Source organism: Haliotis rufescens, unplaced genomic scaffold (genome assembly GCF_023055435.1).
Source record: "Haliotis rufescens isolate VD_foot unplaced genomic scaffold, xgHalRufe1.0.p SCAF_16, whole genome shotgun sequence".
Classification (NCBI taxonomy): Eukaryota; Metazoa; Mollusca; class Gastropoda; order Lepetellida; family Haliotidae; genus Haliotis; species Haliotis rufescens.
Window position 1 is genome coordinate 14,337,283 of NW_025963846.1, and position 27,414 is coordinate 14,364,696.

Genomic DNA, 27,414 nt, shown 5'->3' on the forward strand with positions numbered 1-27,414 from the left:
CAACCAAGCTGATTTACTAAGACACATGGTTGTTCTTATTCCTAGTTGTTGTAACCATGGAAACATGGTGACACACCAACCAAACTGACGTAACCATGGTGATACTCAATCTGAGTTGTCTGAGCATTTGACATAAGGGGCTTGTACTTACTACAGTCAATCACACTAGTTGCTAAGATATATATATATATCATCTACGATTGCACATGTCAGTATACACACAGATCATCACAATAATTGCAATTTAACATTAAATATACCTTTGTATATACATATATCGAACTGGTAATTGACTGGCAATGTAGAACAACAATTTACAAGTCAGGGTCTCTTTACGTCAGACATAATATACAACAGCGTTCTTCCAACCCTTACAGGGCCTCAAAAATCTTGATTAATAAAACAACTCAAATTGGATGTTTAAGCAACTGGTATTACTGTTTGATACAGCGGTAATATTGTTTGATTTTATACATGTGTGGACAATTTAGATATCAAATTTTAAAATACTTTCCTTGACACTATCTCTATCCTACGATTACCACTCTTAACTCATAAGGACATAGCTTACACTTGTCCTCACAGAAACTCATTTACAATCACAACTGGTAAATAAACAGTCTAAAACAATGTCTATGTACCATCTAAAATGAACTAGGATGGGATTCCTGGATTAAGAACACTTAGTATCATCACAGATAGCTGTCAGGACATTGAAGCCAAATTCTGCTGTTAAAGCTGAACGTATCGATTTGGCAATGTAAGTATTAAGTAGGATTTTCTGCTTCGGGAGAGTTGGGCTGTCGGGGTACAATACCACAGGAGGTCACTTTATGATACGTATCATGATGGTACGTTCGCATGATACATGATACAAAATATGATGCCATGAAGTTGTACACCAGTGGAAAGATTCGAGACCTTTGTCCATTTTCCTGGTAATTTCATGAAAACACCCTGAGAAAATGTTTTTTTATCATTCAACTATATGCCACTGGAAGCATGTCCTTTAATAGTTACAGAGCTCCAGATAAAGTGCATATTTGGGTAAAATACACAAAATAATTCACTAATGTTGTGTTCTTTGTATAAATATAGGCATGAACAATTTCAGAACCCAATAAACAAAACTGTGTGTAAGTACCCAATGCAGCCTTTTCAGCTTGCGTACCTGAATATTATTCCTCATCTTTATATACTGATCAAATGTATCAACTCCACTGCAGTGAATAATGCTACATATCGCTTATGGCAACCGACGCATGTTTATCACTGTTGTGAGCTTATCTGACATCTGACACATTTGGGGCAGAACGTGAACAGAGGAAAATAAGACTTTACCTGAAACAACATTTTTTTCAAAATGTCGATTCATTGGTTTATAAATACCCAAACGACTGGACCAAAGGGAATAAAATATATTGAATACCCAATGAAAACTATCAATACCCAATGTGAATGATAACATGTGTAAATACTAAATTAACCACCAAATTATCTGGAACCCTGTAGATATTATCTGTATGACAAGACATCATGATACGATACATAGGTGTCATCAGTACAATCATTAGTTACAGCCCTAGTTCTATAAGCCTGTTCCAAGAATAAATCTTAGCACTAAGACAATCCAATCTCATATATAGTACTCAAAAACTATTAAGAACACCTAATTCTTTCTAATTACTATAGTTAATCTGTCATAACTATGGTAATTGAAAGACGGGTGGTCCTCAACTATTTTTGAGTAGCATATACAAAGGGGTTGGGTGTGTGTGGGGGGTGGGGTGGGGTGGGGTGGAGGTGGGGGTGGGGGGTGGCTCAGGTCAAGTAACAGCCTAGGAAGTTGGATTCATGTAACTCAAAACAAACATTTATCTGTCAACTCAAATTTTATGATGCATATCACTCTCGCAGTTCCATTATTACACAGAGATACATATCATTAATTACAATGTCAAGAGAGCTAGAGGCCATGCAGCAGTGTAGCCCATTAAACGGGGACAAGACTCAGAGAAATCAAAAGTCCAAGCAAACTTGATTACAGTTGTTCAAATATATCACTTAATATATAAATATATCTGTCAACTCTAATGTATGATGTGTGTCAGGCCAGCAGTTTATGTTTTCCCCAATACCTAGAGACAATGTCCGAACATGCTTCTGATTACAGTGTCTAGACCTTAAATGAAAATTGGCTTCAGATCATGGAGCACAGTCCCTCTTTTATACTTATGCAGCCTAAGACATTCATTTTTATAAGACTAGTCCAGAGGACTATTGTAAACCATATTACCGAGTTGGTTGTTTGTCCTGCTTGAATGCATCTTCCTAAGGCAAGTGAGTTAACTGACTATAAAAGTCCAGTTTCCACCCTTGCCAAACTAGGCTGGTATTATGGAGTTACATTTTGGCTGGACTAACGAGTCTATGCATAGTCCAATCAAAATCGTGCAACGAAATCGAAATCCGGTTCTAAATTGCAGGATTTGCAAAGCATGTGCACCGCCAACTCGTTGTCAGCAGATATTTTCCAAATCTCTTCATGTTTTTTATCAAGGTGCTCACGCATTGCGCGATGGAAGACCCGTTTTATCACAACATAGACCTTGATTATCGATCAGATCGTCTTGACTGGGCGCCACTGTTTTGTTTGAAGCAAATGCAAGTGATACGAGACGTGGAATCTGATTGGTCTAAAGGAGAGGCTTAGAAGGGACATAACTCGTAATAGCCACTGGTGGCGCTACGATAGAGCCCAGGAATTCTAGACTAGTTTGGCAAGGGTGGAAACTGGACTTTTAAAGTCAGTTAACTCTCTTGCCTCGGGAAGATGGCTTGAATGAGAAAAAGATGTTAACTATGTTTAGATTTTCAGTCAGTTTTACTCAGTTCCAACTTGAAGCAAAACTGAAGCATTGAGAATTGGTTCAGAATTATAGCCCTCAAATGCTACTAGTCTATGAGGACTACCATCATTGGATTATTACAAGCCTTCAACACAATAGAGTAGTCTCAGGCTAATGAACTTGCATGAATTTCAAAGGCTGTTTATACGGTCAGAGTGCTAAGATTATTTTTTGGAAAGGGCTTATCAATATGAACTGAGCCGAAGCTGCAACACATGCAGCCTCCAACTGTCTACACATGCTCAAGACTTGAACACATAGTGAGCAAAGAACGGTATAACTAAACATAGTTGAGATTACCACTAACACACAGCACTCACTGGCCTAGCAGTCTACAGCAGATACACACACATACAAACTTCAGCACCATTGATAATCAACACGAGAACAAAATACAACATGGGAACTCAGTTTAAGCTAAAACAGTCATGCTAAACTGAATAATAAATGCAGCACATTTGTAAGCTAGGGCTTAAAGCATTATGAATAACTTGGATGTATGAATCACCGTAAGAGCTTCTATTTCTATACAGCAATGGCAGAAAGACAAGATGCTTGGGAATATATATGCGTCAGGCCCTACAAGCAGATAACATTTGCTATCTGGAATGAAAAACGTTTGATATATATGTATAGTTGCTAAACTTTGATTTTATAGCAATATATAAATTTTGTGTTGACTAAATCATTCTTAATGCCAGTCATATATGCCATTTGAAAATCTACAGAACTATAGTATTTTGAATGCTCCGGATTTATCAGTTGAGTGGTTATTCAAGTGGGAAGAGTTATCTACCCTGTCCTCCAGAACACATGCAATCATTGTGACAGACAAGCAGGGTGTCGATACTGTTGCCATGGTGATAGGTGGGCAGTGGACACTCGGAGGCATCATTACTGATTCCTTGTTTCACATGACTGTGTTTGAAATAAGCGGGACAGCCGAACATTCCTTGGATTAAAATATACTACTCAAAAGAAGTCAAAGAAAACCTGATGTTTTCATATGACTAAAGACAGATTAACTATAGTAATATGAAAGAACTGAGTGCTCCTTAACTTTTTTATAGTACTATAAATGAGGCAATACCCACGGACAACAGAGCCTCATTTTTGACTCTGTGGATAATGTTTAAATCGTTTGGTTGGGAAAGCTAAACAGTCTTCTACTTTTGCCACTTGTCGAAATCCAGAGCCAAGTAACCTCTTTCGACGTGTACATGTGGTATTGGAGTCAAATAGGAAAATAGTTATTACTCTAGAAAGATTTTTTTTTAATTTTCAAAACCGATATTTCAAAATGGGTCTGTTTCAACAGATTTCGTTTTATTTTACATTTGTTTTTATTAATGTCATTCAAGGTAGACACAATTTTTTGGATAACAACTTCTTTAATACTGTAAAAAGCGACGTTTCGGTATAGAACCTTATACCGTTGTCAAGCAAGACTGAATGAGGGACTTAGTACAGAATATATATAGTAGGTGGAGGATTAACAGTAGAGGATTAACAGTAACAACAATTGCATTTATAACACCTTTCAAACAATTTAATGTCATTCAGTCAATGCAAATCATGGAATGAATAATGATCCCTACTGGCAAACCACGGCGGGACAATCACGGGACTTTTAGAGGGTAAACCATGTAACTAAGTCAATACATGTAGGCAGTGTTGAAATGCAGACATGAGAAGCCGAACAGAATGGAGACATGACTCTTTCAAGAACTGATAGATGCAAGTGGTGAAGAAATGAAATGAAATTCCTGCGACAACAATCTCGAGACGTGTGTAAACACAATGCAGGAATTTGTCAATGTCGGCTATACAAACTGGGCCCAGCCCACATGTTTTTTTTCTAAAACAATCAGTTATGTATACATGAACAGTGAACATAGATGAAGGCTGATTATGCATGTAGCTCATATTATCGTACAATAATAAAATCACTTTCTGCTAGACATGCAAGAAAGGAACAAGATTTAATAAAAGGAAAGACTAAGATCTAACTTAGATTTGCAGCCATACAAATACAAGTTGCATTTTCTTTGTATATGATATCACAATATTTAAAAATGCCCTTTGTCGTAGATTTAAGTAAAGCAATAAATATGTTTTTTACTCTGTTTTAAATCAACTGGTTGTTTCCTACAGAGGTTGCGGACAGATCTTATCACTGATCAATATTTGCGAGCTGGTTGAGCTATCAACTCCATATTTTGAGAGATCATGCACACATTCACTCATATTACAAATTTCAGGAGGAATTTAATGGAGCAAGTAATGTCTACCAAGGATTTGTGTGTGCAAGGAACAGATGTAATGCTATGCAGATCTGTCTGGAGGGCCCCAGTGGGAGCCTGGAGAGTAATGAGAGTTGTAAGGTAAGTAGTATGCCAGGTATCCCTAGGGGTCCATGAGAGAGGCATCGGGGGCGGTGAGAACATAGGGGTCTACCTGTTCCGGGGTGGCTGAGCGTAATCTCTGGGCAGCAGATTTCTTTGACTTCTTCTTCTCTTCTCTACTATGGTGCTCCTTGTGGATCAACCGCATTCGGTTCTGGGTCTGCAACACAGAATCAATTTGTTAAAGGGCTTGCAAGAACACAGTGCAAATTGTTAGTCTGAATACTGTAAATCTTGAAATTAATGCGTCTCCAAATTAATATGACTGCCGACCCCTAGGAAAAAATGCGACTCAAAATCAATGCAACTCCCAGCACCCCATCCCCAGTGGAATGATACATATCCTTACATTAATCCAATCAAACAGTAAATGTGGGTAGAATATAGGTAGAATATTCAAGTTGGTATTTCCGCAAAGTGTGCAGTGAGGCCATCTTATTGTTGAAAGTCATTTTTGAGATATAAATGGGAAGTTTTATTTATATTAGCGAACAAAGACAATTCGCATTTTTCGCATTTAATTCACGATCGCGTTCATTTCAAGATTTACAGTAATTAGACTGTAATCAAGGTAATATTACAATAGTTTATCAAACAATGGATGGTGTCATTGATGCAGTACACCCACCCAATTAACGTGCTATTACAATCCGAGAACACACAAATGAGGTAACCCAGGAGAAACTACTTTTAAAATCTCTATACAACAATGTGATACCCACTCATTCACAAAACTATTGGACCCATGAAGATCCAGGATAGAATAGCTCTTCAGCAACCCCTGCTTGCCGTAAAAGGTGATTATTCTTGTCGTAAGGGACGACTAAAGGGATCGGGTGGTCAGGCTCGCTCACTTGGTTGGTGCATGTCATCGATCCCAATTGAGTGGACCGATGCTCATGATATTAATCACTGGATTGTCTGGTCAAGACCCGATTATTTACAGACCGCTGTCATATAGCTGGAATATTGCTGAGTGCGGCGTTAAACAACAAACAAAGAAACAAACAAAAAAACACAAAACTAATGAATACTGTTTCAGTGTTTGCATAGCTGTTTTAAAAGAGGTTTTCCGATACACAAGTGCTCACGTAAACAAACATGGCTGCAAATAAATTGGCTCACAATACATATATAAACGATAGTTCACAAAGGCATCTTATTCCTACAAGTTACCTCAGTGAATGAAAACATGTCTTTAACTTATTAAACTGATCATTTTAAGAAAATGAAAAAGAAATTATTACTCTCACATGTCTCCTTATCGTAAATATCATATATTAGGAACAAAAACATGTTTTTTTCTCCTCAAAGGCCAGCCAATGGTGGAGACATACAGTGCAAGGGCTCCACCTACCAACTCCCTCAGCTAATGGTGGGTGGGGACACATACAGTACGAGGGCTCCACCTACCAACTCCATCAGCTAATGGTGGGTGGGGACACAACAGTACAAGGGCTCCACCTACCAACTCCCTCAGCTAATAACAGGGAGACATACAGTACAAGGGCTCCACCTACCAACTCCATCAGCCAATAACAGGTAGACATACAGTACAAGGGCTCCACCTACCAACTCCCTCAGCTAATGGTGGGTGGGGACACATACAGTACGAGGGCTCCACCTACCAACTCCCTCAGCTAATGGTGGGTGGGGACACATACAGTACAAGGGCTCCACCTACCAACTCCTTCAGCCAATAACAGGGAGACATACAGTACAAGGGCTCCACCTACCAACTCCATCAGCCAATAACAGGTAGACATACAGTACAAGGGCTCCACCTACCAACTCCCTCAGCTAATGGTGGGTGGGGACACATACAGTACGAGGGCTCCACCTACCAACTCCCTCAGCTAATGGTGGGTGGGGACACATACAGTACGAGGGCTCCACCTACCAACTCCCTCAGCTAATGGTGGGTGGGGACACAACAGTACAAGGGCTCCACCTACCAACTCCTTCAGCTAATGGTGGGTGGGGACACATACAGTACGAGGGCTCCACCTACCAACTCCATCAGCTAATAACAGGGAGACATACAGTACAAAGGCACCACCTACCAACTCCCTCAGCTAATGGTGGTTGGGGACACATACAGTACAAGGGCTCCACCTACCAACTCCTTCAGCCAATAACAGGGAGACATACAGTACAAAGGCTCCACCTACCAACTCCCTCAGCTAATGGTGGTTGGGGACACATACAGTACAAGGGCTCCACCTACCAACTCCTTCAGCCAATAACAGGGAGACATACAGTACAAAGGCTCCACCTACCAACTCCCTCAGCTAATGGTGGTTGGGGACACATACAGTACAAGGGCTCCACCTACCAACTCCTTCAGCCAATAACAGGGAGACATACAGTACAAGAGCTCCACCTACCAACTCCCTCAGCTAATGGTGGGTGGGGACACATACAGTACAAGGGCTCCACCTACCAACTCCTTCAGCCAATAACAGGTAGACATACAGTACAAGAGCTCCACCTACCAACTCCATCAGCTAATAACAGGGAGACATACAGTACAAGGGCTCCACCTACCAACTCCTTCAGCCAATAACAGGGAGACATACAGTACAAGGGCTCCACCTACCAACTCCTTCAGCCAATAACAGGGAGACATACAGTACAAGGGCTCCACCTACCAACTCCTTCAGCCAATGGTGGGTGGGGACACATACAGTACAAGGGCTCCACCTACCAACTCCCTCAGCTAATGGTGGGTGGGGACACATACAGTACAAGGGCTCCACCTACCAACTCCTTCAGCTAATGGTGGGTGGGGACACATACAGTACAAGGGCTCCACCTACCAACTCCTTCAGCCAATAACAGGGAGACATACAGTACAAGGGCTCCACCTACCAACTCCCTCAGCTAATGGTGGGTGGGGACACATACAGTACAAGGGCTCCACCTACCAACTCCTTCAGCCAATAACAGGGAGAGGTACAGTACAGGGCTCCACCTACCAACTCCCTCAGCCAATGGTGGGTGGGGACACATACAGTACAAGGGCTCCACCTACCAACTCCTTCAGCCAATAACAGGGAGACATACAGTACAAGGGCTCCACCTCCCAACTCCCTCAGCTAATGGTGGGTGGGGACACATACAGTACGAGGGCTCCACCTACTAACTCCTTCAGCTAATGGTGGGTGGGGACACAACAGTACAAGGGCTCCACCTACCAACTCCTTCAGCTAATGGTGGGTGGGGACACATACAGTACAAGGGCTCCACCTACCAACTCCTTCAGCCAATAACAGGGAGACATACAGTACAAGGGCTCCACCTCCCAACTTCCTCAGCTAATGGTGGGTGGGGACACAACAGTACAAGGGCTCCACCTACCAACTCCCTCAGCTAATGGTGGGTGGGGACACATACAGTACAAGAGCTCCACCTACTAACTCCTTCAGCTAATGGTGGGTGGGGACAAATACAGTACAAGTGCTCCACCTACCAACTCCTTCAGCTAATGGTGGGTGGGGACACATACAGTACAAGGGCTCCACCTACCAACTCCTTCAGCTAATGGTGGGTGGGGACACATACAGTACAAGGGCTCCACCTACCAACTCCTTCAGCTGCTGAGCGAGCTTCTCCTTCTCTTTGGTCAGTCGGTCCATCTCCTCTGTGTTCTTCTGCTTCTTGGTGCTGGTCATCTCCAACAGAGCTATATTCGCATCCTTCTCACATATTGCTGCCTGGATTGCCTCTTGTCTGAAACACCAAGGCATGTCAGTGAGTGAGTTGGTTTTAAAGCCGCTTTTAACAGTATTCCAGTCATATCGTGGCGTGTCAGCTTAATGTGGGAGGAAAGCAGGTCTCAGACGTTTATCACTTCAGTGAAACCCACGAACACGAGTATGGTGGCGTGCCCAAGGGACGCAACTCTGCACAGCGAATCGCGGCGCCTTAGACGACTGGGCCACACAGCTGGTCTTAAGTCGTTTACCACTCTGCACAGCAAATTGCAGTGCGTCAAAGGAAAAGGATACCCAATCATGTATATACAGGACATCACCTTGCAGGAACTGACCAATCAACTTTGACCAGTTACCTTACTTGATTTGCTTTTGCATCAGAGATTTGTAATTAAATAGATATTTTCAAAAGGATAATAATTGTTCACTTACTTGGTTTGTATTTATCGGACTAAAAGTATCAATAGAGGATATATTGATCATGTAGATGTCTTTATGAGTAGCCACACCAAAGTGCTTTTGATTATTCAGTTCATCATGAATCTCAGTCAATGCTTGTGACAATGATGCAGGAGCACACACACAATGAAACATATTTCTGTAGTTTCAGCCAGAATGAAATGCTTTTGAAATGCATTTGTGAATCTGGTATTCACGCCAAAGTATGCTAAGCTATCTGGACTATATATACTTGCACTGCATGCTTCTAAGACTTGTGCAGTAAACATATGTAGTGGGAATATATGATACAGCTAACCTCAGGCAAAGTATTTACTTTGAAACTTAGGAGATGCATTGTGTGGTTTGTCAACTGCAGATAAAGTACCTGACTACTAGTTACTAATCATTGTTCTATTCTACACATATACCATTAGCTGTTGCTTCAGTTTATAAAGTTTTGTTGTTAAAATTATAATTTTCTTCTTTTCTCTAACTTAGCAGGGCACGTTGAAATTTCAAGTTTACTTCCCCTTGGGCAATTAGGAAATATTGGTATTTGAACACCCCTGCAAATAGAATCAAATACCCTGTGACAGGTATAGAGCACTAGATGACAAGTGTAGCAGAAATTGATCTATTGATCAATAAACATATTTTGGCATCTACACAATCAGCAAACCAATCATGATTAAATGGTGCACCACTACCAGAAACCCAGGCTTAGCGGGCAACACTTCCACCACTAGGCTACGCACACAACCGCTGTGTACTGCATGAAAAGCCTTGTGTACTCACTTCATCTCAAACACTTCTTCCAGGTGTTTGTGTCGCTCAGACTGCAGACGGCGGAGACGAGCTTCCTTCTCCTCCAGTTGTTTGGTCATCCCAGACACTTTGGCAGTCAAGTCTGCCTTTGTGTGCTGCAAAGATGCCTGGTCACTCTTCAGGATGTCGATCTGAAACACACACACAGACGTCTTCCAGCTCAATCACACGAATATGTCTAATTGTACACGAGAATGTCAAATTGTACACACGTATGTACAATTGCACACAAGGATGTCTTATTTCACACGAGTGGGTCTAATTTCACAGTAGTAGGTCTAATTCAAAGTCTTATACACAAGTTTCTAGTTGTATTTGCACTGCATCAACTTCGTGATGTGTCGTGATACTTTTTCACTTTTCACCCAGTATTCTGATGGCACTGTTTATCTTGTACACAGTACCCTATGTTGCCATGTCGTGATTTCCTCAGCATTAATACTCCTCACACTGGAGTGGGCAACAGGGCAACAAATGTCAGTTAGTTAGGTGACAAATGTAATAAATTAACAACCATCACTAGCATCCTTAAACACAGCCTCACATCATCCAATATACCAGCAAATCAGGCTTGTCAGTCCCTGCTGAATTCCACAACGAAAAATAATTATCACACAGTAAATTTTGATTAACTCTGAATCAATTTGCATGAGTTTTGAACTAAGTTTTGCAAACTCTTAAGCTATTTTGTATAAATTAAAGGCTTTTTTTTACATATTAATCCATGACTTGTCAACTTTAAGACATTCTTCAAGGAATCTCGATAGAAAAGGTGGATTCACTTAGAAACATAACCTGACTATTAATTTAACACTTTCATAATTATGAAATTTACAGGAATATATGGTATTATTCTAAATCTGACACAAATTTTCAAAAATTGTAAACAATTATTTGCATTAACACAGAAATTAATACAAAAACAATTAATTCACATGTTGATCTGCAACTTTTATGTTTTGAGAACCCACTTTCAATTCACACTTGTAAATGTCTGCAGTGTAGTTGACAGATTCCACTGCAGAAACATGCTAAATTCTACGTATGTTCTGCACAAAAAGTGTTTTTCTACAATATAGGTACATTTCTGCATCAAGAATACAATTCTGCAAAATATTCTGCGATAGTGGAATGCCGAAACAGAGCAGGGACTATTCAGTAGGCAAAAGACTTGTTGCAATTTTTTTAACATCACTATTTCTATATTTGATTTGGCTATCATCTTAAAGAAACCTTATTCACCTATGAACAAATTCTCAGATAAGCAGGATCAATTGAGTTATCTCCCTTGTCTTAATTCATTATCAGAAAAACCACAAGTTTGTTTCATTGTGCACAATATCAGGTAATTGAGTTACCTCCCTTATCTCTATTCATAAACAGACAACATGACAACTGTTTGAGGGATGACATTTACGCACAAACACAAACAGATGATCTGTCATGGCCTTGCATGCTCCAGATACACTAGAAGTGAGTGAGTTGGGTGTAATGCTGCTTTGATAAACAAACAGATGCTAACTATAAGTCAGTGTAACAAGAAGTTGAGCAGTTGAAGTTGGTGTACTGACACAGTGTACTGACAGTGATGTACTGACAGTGACATGATAGTGTACCAACAGGGTGTACTCACAGTGACGTACTGACAGAGTGTACCCACAGGGTGTACTGACACAGTGTACCCACAGGGTGTACTGACACAGTGTACCCACAGGGTGTACTGACACAGTGTACCCACAGGGTGTACTGACAGTGTACCCACAGGGTGTACTGACACAGTGTACCCACAGGGTGTACTGACAGAGTGTACCCACAGGATGTACTGACACGGTGTACCCACAGGGTGTACTGACACGGTGTACCCACAGGGTGTACTGACACAGTGTACCCACAGGGTGTACTGACACAGTGTACCCACAGGGTGTACTGACACATTGTACCCACAGGGTGTACTGACACAGTGTACCCACAGGGTGTACTGACACAGTGTACCCACAGGGTGTACTGACAGTGTACCCACAGGGTGTACTGACACGGTGTACCCACAGGGTGTACTGACACGGTGTACCCACAGGATGTACTGACACGGTTTACCCACAGGGTGTACTGACACGGTGTACCCACAGGGTGTACTGACACGGTGTACCCACAGGGTGTACTGACACGGTGTACCCACAGGGTGTACTGACACAGTGTACCCACAGGGTGTACTGACAGTGTACCCACAGGGTGTACTGACAGAGTGTACTCACAGTGATGTACTGACACAGTGTACCCACAGGGTGTACTGACAGTGTACCCACAGGGTGTACTGACACAGTGTACCCACAGGGTGTACTGACACAGTGTACCCACAGGGTGTACTGACAGTGTACCCACAGGGTGTACTGACACAGTGTACCCACAGGGTGTACTGACAGTGTACCCACAGGATGTACTGACACGGTGTACCCACAGGGTGTACTGACACGGTGTACCCACAGGGTGTACTGACACAGTGTACCCACAGGGTGTACTGAAACAGTGTACCCACAGGGTGTACTGACACAGTGTACCCACAGGGTGTACTGACACAGTGTACCCACAGGGTGTACTGACACAGTGTACCCACAGGGTGTACTGAAACAGTGTACCCACAGGGTGTACTGACACAGTGTACTTACAGTGATGTACTGACACAGTGTACCCACAGGGTGTACTGACAGTGTACCCACAGGGTGTACTGACACAGTGTACCCACAGGGTGTACTGACACAGTGTACCCACAGGGTGTACTGACAGAGTGTGTACTGACAGAGTGTACTCACAGTGATGTACTGACACAGTGTACCCACAGGGTGTACTGACAGTGTACCCACAGGGTGTACTGACCTCATTCTTGTACTCCTCCACCAGGTTGTTCTGTTCCGCCATGTCCATCTCCCGCTGTGCCGTGATCCTCACGCTCTCCCTCAAGGCCTCCTCCAGCTCCTCGATACGCTCGCCCTTCATCCTCATGTCAGTCTGCAACCATGGGGAGACTTCCTTATACTTTCATTATTCATATAAACCAGGTAACACAAATCAGACTCCAGGCAACGTTTCACTCTAAGCACCCCATCTGGGCCCAAAATATTTTTCTTGATTACTGTCATACCTCAATCCAAAATATTTCTCACAACATTCTCCAATCAATATTTCTTGATTATTGTCTCGATACGATGGCATTGGCGTCTGATCCATACCAGCACTACCACACAATTTTAGAATGTCAACTTAAACCTAAAACTTCAGTTTTATTGTTAATGTATACAAGTGAGAAGGGATTAATGGCTTTGTTTGTTTAATTGTTGTTTAACGCCACACTCAGCAATATTCCAGCTATATGACGGCAGTCTGTTAATAATCCAGTGATTGACATCATGAGCATCAATCCACGTAATTGAGATGAGATGACATGCATCAACTAAGTCAGCGAGCCTGTTAGTCGCCTCTTACGACAAGCATAGTCGCCTTTTACGCAAGAGTGGGTTGCTGAAGACCTATTCTACCCTGGATCTTCACTTGGGTCCAAGGCACTTGTTGCAGTATTTCAGCAATGTTATGGCATTGGTTGATGCTAAAGGAAAGTCTTAAGTGGTTCTGTTGTCGATGTACTGATCATGAGCTGACAGACCATTAATGAAACGAATCTTGGATTTGCACACATGATCCATATAGAAAATAAAGGGACACAACTCATGATACAATCCTTGTATGAGGTAGACGGATAAACAAGCTGGATGTCAGTACTGACTAAGGTGTCATACTGTTTCTTCTTGCTTTTGTCTGAAAATAAATATGAATTTTATAATAGTTTATTCTTGCAGTGGCTATTTTCATCTCCACACTACCTGAAGCTGAGTTGCATCTTCTGTCATGTTCTTCTCACTCTTCCTGGCCACCTCCAGGAGCTCTGCATTCTTCTTCTTCTCTCTCTGCTGGTTCCGCTTCAGTGTCCCCATCTTCTCCTTGTACTCCTTGATGATCCTGGAAGCAAGCAGTTACAGCACGAACATGACATGGTGACCTGGAAATTCAAACTTCATAAAATTGAGTTTAATGGTACTATATTTCATGCTAAGGTTTGGCTTGTAAATTGACAAATGACCAGTATGATCAAACTGATTGAAACCCATAGTCTTGATATGACAACATAATGATAATGATGGCAGAGTTTAACTGGAGGTGTTTGCAGGAACTTGCAAAAACAGAAGCAGGCCCCTCACTGGGATTTCCTTAAAGCTTCTGAGTATTAAATACCCAAAACAAGACTTCCAGACCACCTGACCACCTTGAATCCTTATGTGAAAAGTTAAAGATTTAGGGGGTCCCTTGATCCAAATACCATAGAAGACCTAAGGACCCCAGGACCCCCTTAATTTCCGACACTGCTGTAGGATCATGTGATTGTGTAGAAAATATCTTGTCTGTGGAGTAATAACATTAAGAATATCCTTTTCTTTAGCAAACAAATGACAAGTAATTTTAGTTGAATGTTGAAACTTGTTGCTCTGTATCCCTTAGGGGTAAAACAATCCAGCAAAGGTCACGATAAGATAGGTATCAGGATATGCATATGTACTTCAAATCACATGGACATTTCTTGAATATAAACATTTCACAGCAGGTTCCAAATGAAAAGCTAGCTGTAGACACATCAGAGTAGTGGCCATTTTAAATTACACCGATTGCCAAAAATGCCAAATGTGTTGGGTTTTGGGTTGGCTGTAATCTATTTTAGCAAGTCTATCGTCTTGTGTACAGATACAGAAAAAAGCGTATCATGTATTATATCATGGCGAGATAATTCATGATGCAGCGATGCATCATTTCACCCTGGCATCACTCACTCCTGCATCTCCTTCATCTGGTTGTCCTTCTCCGTCTTCTCATTCTCTGCCTCCTTCATCACCTCCAGCAGCCTGTCCACCTCCGCATGGGCCCGCTTCAGGTCGTCCTGCGTGTGGGTCAGCTTCACCGTCTGGTCCGACATCCGCCGCTCCAGAGTCCCTCCCAGCTTGGGTGAGTCGATGCCATTCTCACGACTTGTCTAGACAAGTTACATACAGAGTCAGCAGGTGTTCTAACTTCACCTTCTGAATTATTTTGAATTGTTAACAGGTCGACTGCCATGATTAACAGTGAGTGAATGGTGGTTTATGCTGAAGTCAGCAATATTACAGTTCGAGTAGACTCAATAACTTGGCATGATGATTTGGAGAAACTCCTTTGTTCTATTTTGTTCTAGTCACTAAGTTACCTTGAATTTCTAGGATAAAATCACTACACTATTTTGCTACAAAGTCATGTAACATTCAATTCAATTCTGATTCTTACAAAGCTTTAACTGACCCTTCCCTATCTGTAATAAATAACCGGTCCCTATAAACATGCATCTATAAATGATAAACCATAAATAAACAAATATATTATGAGAGCTTCATTCAATAAATAAACATTTCTACTTCCCAATTGATGAGTACTGCTAGTCATTCCGCTTTGTTTCAAAAGGAGATCTTAATTTATCAAACATTGTTAAAGAAGATAAGAAGAGGAGGTGGATGTTAAGAAAATTTTGAAATAATCTGCTAAAGATCCAATTAAATTGCAGTTACCCCTACCACCCACATAAACCTCAGATAATGACACGTCCAATACTGTAAAAAAACAACAGCCAGATGGACAGTGAAGTACCCTCAACAAAACCTCACACTATTGACATGCAGGTGAGCTTTGGAGACCAAAGTTAATGAGGATGCGGATCTCAACATCTTTGCTCCCTCAAAGCAATGTTTCAGTATCAATGTTAGGACTTTTATCAAGCATGCAAACGCTAGTACACTTACCAAGCAAGTTGCTTGATTGATAAAGGTACTAGCATCAGTACTAAAATGTTTTGCTGAAAGAATACGGAAGTTGAAAGTCAACTTCAGAGTCATTTATTGTCATCCAAAATGTCCTGAAGATATTTTTCAATCTTTGGTAATGGTATAAAAGAGTGTCCTATCAGTATCTGCTCAAACCATGAAAACGTCCTCAGGCCATTTGTCTCCCACAACATCATCCTGTCTTCATTGATACAACAGTTTTTAAAATACCACCCAGAGATAAGGTCACAGTGGTTGTCGGTAGCCCTCCTCACCTTCATCAGCTCTACCTCCGAGCGGAGACTCTCCAGGTCCGACTTCTTCTGTTCCAGCTGAGACTCGAGCTGCCGCATCTTGGAGTCCAGCTTGAAGCGCTCGGACCTCAACTCTGCTGCCTCGGCTCTCAGCTCAACCAGCTCGGTCTGAGATACGAACACCGGCGGGGTAATACATGCTTGTTAGGACAGTATCTTTCATCATGCACATAATCACGTTTGAACTTAAAATTAAAAACATACACCTGGTCTCATGAATATCCTAAGCAAAACATTTTGTTTGTCTTTTGCTGAACACCGCACTCAGCAATATTCCAGCTACATGAAGGGAGCATGTAAATAATCAAGTCTGGACCAGACTATCCAGTGATTGATATTGTCAACAACAATCCACGTTGTGGGGTATGATGACATGCAATCAACCACGTCACTGAGCCTGACCACTCAATCTGTCTCCTCTTATGACCAGCATAGGTTGATGGGGGATCTTCTTCCACTCGGATTCCCCCCAGGCTTCATAAGGATGACACAAGATCATGGGGAAACTTTAATGGGAATCCCTGAAGGACATTTTGCACAATTTTGCTTCTTGTACAATCAATTCTGTCATGCAGCTAGCTTATGTTCCAGCTTGGTGGACCATACAGAACTTTCATTCCGAAAATTCAATACTTGCATAAAACCATACAACCATCATTGAAGCATGAAATAGATCATAGAACATAATGGGAAGCAGAGACAAGTGAAGCAATATTGATTTGGACCAACTATTCTGAGTGGTATTCAGTATGATATGACTGTGGCTGTGTTGGATGGAATTTAAGCATTTAGAAATTCAACTCCATAATTTGGCAAAAGTAGGTTTCAAAGTTTCAGGTTATTTGCTATGAAATGCTCTAAATACATTTGTCAATTCAATGTCTTTGCATCTTCTTCTATCAACCAAACAACATTTTTTTTTTATATAATATGTGCTTTACAGTGCACTACCGCACATCTTCCAGCCAACTTTGACTAATTTCTGAAGTTTTCTTTGGTCATTCCAACACATCGGACAAACTATGACAGTTTTCGTCATTTCTTAACTGATGCAGATCCAGTAGGCCCATGTCCTTATCCTGCCTTGTCCTCTGCAGACTTGGTTGATGTCCTGTTATAGGCTTATAGCAACTATATTCATGAAAGTCGTCCCAGCCAACATAACCATGCATACCAAATCCGTCTTCATTACAATCCAACACCCCTCTATGTGACCACTTAACCTAGCCATCTAAGCATACCTTTCCACATCACCTTACATACGCCATCTTCAGGCAGCTAAACAGTGCCTGCGTGCGTGCACTGACTGACCTGTTTGTCGTTCAGCTGTTGTTCCAGCTGATCTATCTTTGCCTTCATTTCCTGGGTGTCTTTGAGGTAAGTGCTCACTTCATCCTGGTGCTCCCTGTCGACTCGCTCGCGCTGCTCACGTAACCTGCAACATGGATCCAGTCAGTAAGTGTTCTGTTGGGCATGTTGAACGCCTTGGCAAAAAACTGTGGTGATTTCTTTGTTCAGGTCCTCCCCGAGAAATAAATATTGTCCCAAAAGTTATGACTGTAAAATATCCAAGGCTACAGCAATGGTCGGTCATTTAATGCTACAGTCACCAACAACATCATAGAATGCACGCGGAGTATACTATTTCTGGAGGTTGTGCAAGGCAAGTGTTGTTGTTGTTTTTAATAATAATAATAATAATAATAAAAGATGAAAAAAGTGCAGAAGCGGATTATTTTAGAATATGCATGTGAAGGAAACTGTCTGAGTGTTAGGAATTCTTTTTTTCTAAAATAATGTATCATGTCACAATCACCATGATAAAACTCGGCAGGCACATAAACAAGTCCAAAGTCCAAAGTCGGCCCTCATTGGGATAATACCATCTAGAAAGGGCTGCTCTTTGGTACATTGTACTATTACACACTTCAGACTCATGCAGCCTATTTCAGACAAGGCAACACATGTTTTAACTCCTATTATGCCCTGGTAACTTATCTACTTATCACATCGACCAAAATCATCAATTGCACAAATGAATGTGTGACCAAAATGTGTGGACACAAGGACTGGAGGAGGAGGCAGACTGCTAGTGTGATGGCGAGGTGACGGGGCAGCCATGTAGGGAAGTGGGAAATGTAATTACAAATACCACAGTGACAGTTGTTTCTTACAACTTATCTAATCTACTGAGCTGTAACACATTACCTTTCTATCTGTTTTTCTCTTTCATTGAGTGACTCCTCCAGACTAGATATGGCACTATCACTGGAGTCGGTGAAGGTCGTCGACAGACGCATCTTGGCCTGGCTGAGCTGATCATCCTTCTCTTTCACTAACTCGTCTAAACTTTCAATCTGAGAAAGAAAACAAATGTTTACACTGTAGCCTTGTGGGGAATCTGGGGTGGATAAGTTCCCTATGCCTTGAGCCTGTCATCAATAACAATTGACACTGAGTAACAGGGGCTTGCAACAGGTGAGCTGACTGGCCCATTGTCATGGTACCCTGCTGTGTGACATGGTACTCTGCTGTGTGTTATGGTACCCTGCTGTGTGTCATGGTACCCTGCTGTGTGTCATGGTACCCTGCTGTGTGTCATGGTACTCTGCTGTGTGTCATGCTTCCCTGTTGTGTGTCATGCTACCCTGCTGTGTGTCATGCTTCCCTGCTGTGTGTCATGGTACCCTGATGTGTATCATGGTACCCTGCTGTGTGCCATGCTACCCTGCTGTGTGTCATGGTACACTGCTGTGTGTCATGGTACCCTGCTGTGTGTCATGGTACCCTGATGTGTGTCATGGTACCCTGCTGTGTGTCATGCTACCCTGCTGTGTGTCATGCTACCCTGCTGTGTGTCATAGTACCCTGATGTGGATCATGGTACCCTACTGTGTGTCATGCTTTCCTGCTGTGTGTCATGGTACTCTGCTGTGTGTCATGCTTCCCTGCTGTGTGTCATGCTTCCCTGCTGTGTGTCATGGTACTCTGCTGTGTGTCATGCTTCCCTGCTGTGTGTCATCGTACCCTGCTGTGTGTCATGCTACCCTGCTGTGTGTCATGCTACCCTGCTGTGTGTCATGCTACCCTGGATCAACACTTTGTCTGGCGCAACACTTAAACTGAAGTGTTGAGCCAGATCATGGCCCAGACTACGTTTTGAGCCAGATCATGGCCCAGATTCGGGCCAGGATGGAAGATTAGAGCCAGATCTTGGCTTAGATAAAAGTGTTGAGCCAGATTGGGACCAAAACTGAATTGTTGAGGAAGATGGTGATCCAAATAGACATGACAACTCACCTTTCTCTGAAGGACATTGACTCTCCTGTCTTTGATGTCCAGGTGGTCTCGGATTTCTGACATTTCCAGCTCCATGCGTCGTTTCTCGGCCTGGGCTGACTGGGCCTGCCGACTCTTCTTGTCTATGGCAAACTCCTTCTCCTTCATTCTGTCCTGCAAGTCCTCTATCTGAAAGTGGGACAAACAGTGCAGGATACACAAACAGACTGGTGCGTCAGTAAAAGTCAGATGGAGGAATATTGAAGACTTTTATTCCTTACAGGAGGAGAAAACTTTAAAAAATAGTTCACTTGACCTACATTAAGTGTCACTTGAAAAAATCATAATTTGTCTAAAATCCATGATCTTTTACGAGGTTCTTTTAATTTGAAGCAAAACAATCAACTGGGTTCTGTGTAATTTCACTGCAAATATCATGAAACTTTATCAACATTTACTTATCTTGCTAAAGGAGGTAACCCAAACATAGTCTCCTCTTGGGGATATTTTTATCTGTCCATGATACAAAAAAATGATTCTCATGATATGCCAAGTGTATATATAAATATATCTGACCTATCTGATTATCCCTGTCACAAGTTGAGAAGTATACATTCAAACTAGCCACATAGCCAGAGTTTGCCTTACATCAGTCTGCAGCATGCCAGTGTGTAGTTCCTTGGCTGCGATCTGCTCCTTCAACACCGCGATGTACTGCTTCTGTTCCATGTGTTGCCTCTCCAGTGTCTCCACCTTCATCTTCACACCCGTCAGCGTCGTGTCCTTCTTACTCAGATGGGCTTTCAGGTCCTCGATCTACAAACATAAAACATGTGCCTCCACATCAGGTCCTCAATCTACAAACACAAAACATGTGCCTCCACATCAGGTCCTCAATCTACAAACACAAAACATGTGCCTCCACATCAGGTCCTCAATCTACAAACACAAAACATGTGCCTCCACATCAGGTCCTCGATCTACAAACACAAAACATGTGCCTCCACATCAGGTCCTCAATCTACAAACACAAAACATGTGACTCCACATCAGGTCCTCGATCTACAAACACAAAACATGTGCCTCCACATCAGGTCCTCAATCTACAAACACAAAACATGTGCCTCCACATCAGGTCCTCGATCTACAGACACGAAAAATGTGCCTCCACATAAGGTCCTCGATCTACAAACACAAAACATGTTCATCCACATCAGGTCCTCGATCTACAAACACAAAACATGTGTATCCACATCAAGTGTTCGATCTACAAACACAAAACATGTGCCTCCACACCAGGTCCTCATCTTTGACAACAAATGAATGACAAAGGATAACAATACAAAGGCAGTTATAACCATATACAAACAAAGGTCAGATAACTCTGACAACTTACAATCTTTTGGGCTAATGGTCCTACTCCATGCATATCAGTGTAGACCAATAATGAACTGGGCATTATTTATTTATTTTATACCCATCAAGTCAAGGAAACCAAAACACACCTCTTTTTTGAGGACTTTATCCTTGGCACTAGGACTGTTTTTGAGAGATCCATCACGGCGTTCCCGGTCCCCAGCGTCCTCACATATCCTGGAGATCTGGTCCTCCAGCTCCTTCACCTCCTTCTCCAGGGCAGAGATCCGGGAGTCCTGGTCAACACAGTCAGATCTTAGCAATGGTCAACAGTCAGATCTCAGCAACAGGCAACACAGTCAGATCTCAGAAACAGGCAACAGAGTCAGATCTCAGAAACAGGCAACACAGTCAGATCTTAGCAACAGCCAGATCTCAGCAACAGTCAACAGTCAGATCTCTACAATAGTAAACAGTCAGATCTCAGCAACAGTCAACACAGTCAGATCTCAGAAACAGGCAACAGAGTCAGATCTCAGAAACAGGCAACACAGTCAGATCTTAGCAACAGCCAGATCTCAGCAACAGTCAACAGTCAGATCTCTACAATAGTAAACAGTCAGATCTCAGCAACAGTCAACACAGTCAGATCTCAGCAACAGTCAACAGTCAGATCTCAGCAACAGTCAACAGTCAGATCTCAGCAACAGTCAATACAGTCAAATCTCAGCAACAGGAAACAGTCAGATCTCAGTAACAGTCAATACAGTTAAATCTCAGCAACAGGAAGCAGTCAGACCTCAGCAACAGTCGATACAGTCAAATCACAGCAACCATGGCCCTCTTACATCACCAGTTGATACATTTGGCACAAGTAGGAGCAAGATACAGCCATACAGTTCATTCCTATGTAAGCTGTGAGTAATTTTTTTGAAAATATGCCAAATGCTACCAAGTGTGTGTAGTGTGTGAGTGAGTTGGTTTTACAACGTAGTTATAACACTATTCCCACAAAATCACGGCAGGATCATCAGGAATAGGCACACATGGCACCAAATATAGAATCAAACATGGGCGTTATACATGAGAAGCCACTGTAAAAAACAAGGCCATCCCAACACCCCATTTGTTTGAAGTAAAGTAAACTACTCAAAAGAAGATAAAGAACACCATTTTTTTCACATGCAACACAGAAACTTCCAAAAGTGGGTGTCCTTTAACTTGTTTGGAGTGAGTGAGTGAGTGAGTGAGTGAGTGAGTGAGTTGGGTTTAACGCAGCTTTTAACAGTATTCCAGTTATATCACGGCGTGTCAGCTTAATGTGGGAGGAAAGCCCGAAGTGATGCAGGTCTCAGACGTTTACCACCTCGGTGAAACCAGGGTATGAAACTCCCCAAAATTTCAGCCAGACCACAGGACTGTCTAGCTGAAATACTTGCCAGACCTGACCAAAACCTGCCTGCCCACTATAATCATATGTTTCTCAGGGTAAGCTAACGGGATTTCTTTTTGGTTACATTTTATCATTCATCTTTACATGTAAATTAATGATTATCATCAGGGAATATTTAGAATATTGTCACATATGAAATGTAACCCGACCGTCGGGCAGGGGGATTTGAAAATCTGGCAGCCCGAGTTGAAATCAACCCGTCTCGGACGGTCGGGCAGGCAGGTATTTCGAACACTGGTGAAACCCACGAGCACGGTTATGGTGCTGACAAACCTAGAAAAATAATCGGCTCGAACCGGGATTCGAACCCACAATCATAGGTTTCTGGTGTGCCAAAGGGACGCAACTCTGCCAGCGAATCGCGGCGCATTAGACGACTGGGCCACCTGTGCCCCCTAACTTGGAAAATTATATATCTACAAATGTTTTGGCTTTTTTTTTCAATTGTCAACTGGATAATGAAGTTGAGGGAGCCTCAAAATCTCTTTGTTACATCTAGACTATTTCACCTCAACAGAATATCATGCTTATGACCCTTCCTGGGAGATGATAATTGGGTACATTATAGCCAAATCTGTTTCAAACTCATTATAACCAGGGATGGCTGCACAAAATGGTACCTCTGTCTCATAAACAAATCACATAGTCAAACAAATCAGAGATGACAGTTACGTCATGGCCTTATGTCCTAGGCATCAAGGCAATGCAATCCTTCAACATTGGGAAATAAAAATACAAAGAAATCTTATTCCTCAACGTAAATCGTTAAACAAATAGCACATCCCTGTTGGCCGTATCTTATTTATTGTGAGGGCTGTGAATGGAGGTCAGATGGTGCCCTGTCACATGGGATGCAACCTGAGCTGACCCAAGTTATCAGACTCTGGCTTCGGAGGAACCACTATCACCTCCAGACACACACATGACTGATTGAGACCAGAAGGCTTGTAGCTCTCATTACACCTTGGAACAAGGACGTCTTGAACGTGGGAGTCTTTCACAAAATGTCGGTTCATGGTTGAGATATGCTGATGGGTAGTTAAATATCAACTCACTCACTTTCAAATTATGCTTGCATAGAGAGCTTACTTTGGTCTATAGAAATGTTTGCAAAGTTTGACATTTGGTTGGCTTACCTTAAACTCCACTAATGCTTATATAGTGTGCTTACCTTGGACTCCAGTAATGCTTGCATGGTGTGCTTACCTTAGACTCCAGTAATGCTTGCATAGTGTACTTACCTTGGACTCTAGGAATGCTTGCATAGTGTGCATACCTTGGACTCCAGTAATGCTTGCATAGTGTGCTTACCTTGGACCCCAGTAATGCTTGCATAGTGTGCATACCTTGGACCCCAGTAATGCTTGCATGGTGTTTACCTTGGACTCTAGTAATGCTTGCATAGTGTGCATACCTTGGACCCCAGTAATGCTTGCATGGTGTTTACCTTGGACTCTAGGAATGCTTGCATAGTGTGCATACCTTGGACCCCAGTAATGCTTGCATAGTGTGCTTACCTTGGACCCCAGTAATGCTTGCATAGTGTGCATACCTTGGACCCCAGTAATGCTTGCATGGTCTTTACCTTGGACTCTAGTAATGCTTGCAAAGTGTGCTTACCTTGGACTCTAGTAATGCTTGCAAAGTGTGCTTACCTAGGACTCTAGTAATGCTTGCAAAGTGTGCTTACCTTGGACTCTAGTAATGCTTACATAGTGTACTTACCTTGGACTCTTGTAGTGCTTGCATAGAGTGCTTACCTTGGACTCTAGTAATGCTTGCATGGTGTGCCTACCTTGGACTCTAGTAACATAGTGTACTTACCTTGAACTCTTGTAGTGCTTGATTAGAGAGGTTACCTTGGACTCTAGTAATGCTTGCATAGTGTGCCTACCTTGGACTCTAGTAATGCTTACATAGTGTACTTACCTTGAACTCTTGTAGTGCTTGATTAGAGAGGTTACCTTGGACTCTAGTAATGCTTGCATAGTGTGCCTACCTTGGACTCTAGTAATGCTTACATAGTGTACTTACCTTGAACTCTTGTAGTGCTTGATTAGAGAGGTTACCTTGGACTCTAGTAATGCTTGCATAGTGTGCCTACCTTGGACTCTAGTAATGCTTGCATAGTGTGCTTACCTTCGACTCTAGTAATGCTTGCATGGTGTGCTTACCTAGGACCCCAGTGATGCTTGCATAGTGTGCATACCTTGGACTCTAGTAATGCTTGCAAAGTGTCCCTACCTTGGACTCTAGTAATGCTTGCATGGTGTGCATACCTTGGACTCTAGTAATGCTTGCATAGTGTGCCTACCTTGGACTCTAGTAATGCTTGCATAGTGTGCATACCTTGGACTCTAGTAATGCTTGCATAGTGTGCTTACCTTGGACCTTTAGTCATGCTTGCATGGTGTGCTTACCTAGGACCCCAGTAAAGCTTGCATAGTGTGCATACCTTGGACTCTAGTAATGCTTGCATAGTGTGCTTAATGTGGACTCTAGTAGTGCTTGATTGGAGTGGTTACCTTGAACTCTAGTAATGCTTGCATAGTTTGCTTACCTTGGACTCTAGTAATGCTTGCATGGTGTGCCTACCTAGGACCCCAGTAATTCTTGCATAGTGTGCATACCTTGGACTCTAGTAATGCTTGCATAGTGTGCCTACCTTGGACTCTAGTAATGCTTGCATAGTGTGCTTACCTTGGACTCTAGTAATGCTTGCATAGTGTGCATACCTTAGACCCCAGTAATGCTTGCAAAGTGTGCTTACCTTGGACTCTAGTAATGCTTGCATAGTCTGCATACCTTAGACCCCAGTAATGCTTGCATGGTGTTTACCTTGGACTCTAGGACTCTAGTAATGCTTGCATAGTGTGCCTACCTTGGACTCTAGTAATGCTTGCATAGTGTGCATACCTTGGACTCTAGTAATGCTTGCATGGTGTGCTTACCTAGGACCCCAGTAATGCTTGCATAGTGTGCATACCTTGGACTCTAGTAATGCTTGCATAGTGTGCCTACCTTGGACTCTAGTAATGCTTGCTTAGTGTGCTTACCTTGGACTCTAGTAATGCTTGCATGGTGTGCATACCTTAGACCCCAGTAATGCTTGCAAAGTGTGCTTACCTTGGACACTAGTAATGCTTGCATAGTCTGCATACCTTAGACCCCAGTAATGCTTGCATGGTGTTTACCTTGGACTCTAGGAATGCTTGCATAGTGTGCTTAACGTGGACTCTAGTAGTGCTTGATTGGAGTGGTTACCTTGAACTCTAGTAATGCTTGCATAGTGTGCCTACCTTGGACTCTAGTAATGCTTGATTAGAGAGGTTACCTTGGACTCTAGTAATGCTTGCAAAGTGTGCTTACCTTGGACTCTAGTAATGCTTGCATAGTCTGCATACCTTAGACCCCAGTAATGCTTGCATGGTGTTTACCTTGGACTCTAGGACTTTAGTAATGCTTGCATAGTGTGCTTAACGTGGACTCTAGTAGTGCTTGATTGGAGTGGTTACCTTGAACTCTAGTAATGCTTGCATAGTGTGCCTACCTTGGACTCTAGTAATGCTTGATTAGAGAGGTTACCTTGGACTCTAGTAATGCTTGCATAGTGTGCTTACCTTGGACTCTAGTAATGCTTGCATAGTGTGCATACCTTAGACCCCAGTAATGCTTGCAAAGTGTGCTTACCTTGGACTCTAGTAATGCTTGCATAGTCTGCATACCTTAGACCCCAGTAATGCTTGCATGGTGTTTACCTTGGACTCTAGGACTCTAGTAATGCTTGCATAGTGTGCTTAACGTGGACTCTAGTAGTGCTTGATTGGAGTGGTTACCTTGAACTCTAGTAATGCTTGCATAGTATGCCTACCTTGGACTCTAGTAATGCTTGATTAGAGAGGTTACCTTGGACTCTAGTAATGCTTGCATAGTGTGCCTACCTTGGACTCTAGTAATGCTTGCATAGTGTGCATACCTTAGACCCCAGTAATGCTTGCATGGTGTTTACCTTGGACTCTAGGACTCTAGTAATGCTTGCATAGTGTGCTTACCTTGGACTCTTGTAGTGCTTGATTAGAGAGGTTACCTTGGACTCTAGTAATGCTTGCAAAGTATGCTTACCTTGGACTCCAGTAATGCTTGCATGGTGTACTTACCTTGGACACCAGTAATGCTTGCATAGTGTGCTTACCTTGGACTCCAGTAATGCTTGCATAGTGTACTTACCTTGGACTCTAGTAATGCTTGCATAGTGTACTTACCTTGGACTCCAGTAATGCTTGCATAGTGTACTTACCTTGGACTCTAGTAATGCTTGCATAGTGTGCTTACCTTGGACTCTTGTAGTGCTTGCATAGAGTGCTTACCTTGGACTCTAGTAATGCTTGCATAATGTGCTTACCTTGGACTCTAGTAATGCTTGCATAGTGTGACTACTGGCAGGCTGCTGTTTGAGCTGTAACTGAGCTTCACTGACATCATCCTTCATTCTCATCATTTCCTACAGATTGATGGACAACACAAAGAAACAACTGTACTGCATATAAAAACAATGTTGTTATAATTCAGTCATATACTAACAATCAAAGAAAGAAGACTAAAAATGAAGCATGTTAAAGGCCTTGAAAAGACGTAATTGACATGTACTTTCTGCTAATAATCCATGCAAATGCATACATTGGCGCCCTCCCCAAATACTTTCATACTAACCTAATTGTTTCCTCCCCTGGTGTTTACCTAACTAATTTCTGACCCTCCCCAAAACATGAAAAACACAATATTTTCTTGGAAAATCCACACATCGAAATCAAACTTTTCACAATGGTGT

The 27,414-nt window shown here is 42.3% G+C and overlaps 1 protein-coding gene across 1 annotated transcript in view; it reads right to left on the bottom strand.

Moving 5' to 3' along the window:
- Nucleotides 1–2,714: 2,714 nt before the first annotated feature.
- The window catches only part of LOC124136294 (ERC protein 2-like), a 66,938-nt gene continuing 42,238 nt past the window's right edge, over nucleotides 2,715–27,414 (bottom strand). The window contains exons 3-15 of the mRNA XM_048396899.1: nucleotides 26,989–27,087; nucleotides 21,283–21,429; nucleotides 20,426–20,593; nucleotides 19,799–19,966; nucleotides 18,707–18,855; nucleotides 17,810–17,933; nucleotides 16,460–16,606; nucleotides 15,168–15,367; nucleotides 14,169–14,304; nucleotides 13,168–13,299; nucleotides 10,267–10,427; nucleotides 8,899–9,046; nucleotides 2,715–5,474 (exon numbers count right to left, since the gene is read on the bottom strand). Of these exons, the coding sequence (XP_048252856.1) occupies nucleotides 5,316–5,474; nucleotides 8,899–9,046; nucleotides 10,267–10,427; nucleotides 13,168–13,299; nucleotides 14,169–14,304; nucleotides 15,168–15,367; nucleotides 16,460–16,606; nucleotides 17,810–17,933; nucleotides 18,707–18,855; nucleotides 19,799–19,966; nucleotides 20,426–20,593; nucleotides 21,283–21,429; nucleotides 26,989–27,087 (1,938 nt within the window). The 3' untranslated portion in view covers nucleotides 2,715–5,315. The remainder of the gene's footprint in view (nucleotides 5,475–8,898; nucleotides 9,047–10,266; nucleotides 10,428–13,167; nucleotides 13,300–14,168; nucleotides 14,305–15,167; nucleotides 15,368–16,459; nucleotides 16,607–17,809; nucleotides 17,934–18,706; nucleotides 18,856–19,798; nucleotides 19,967–20,425; nucleotides 20,594–21,282; nucleotides 21,430–26,988; nucleotides 27,088–27,414) is intronic.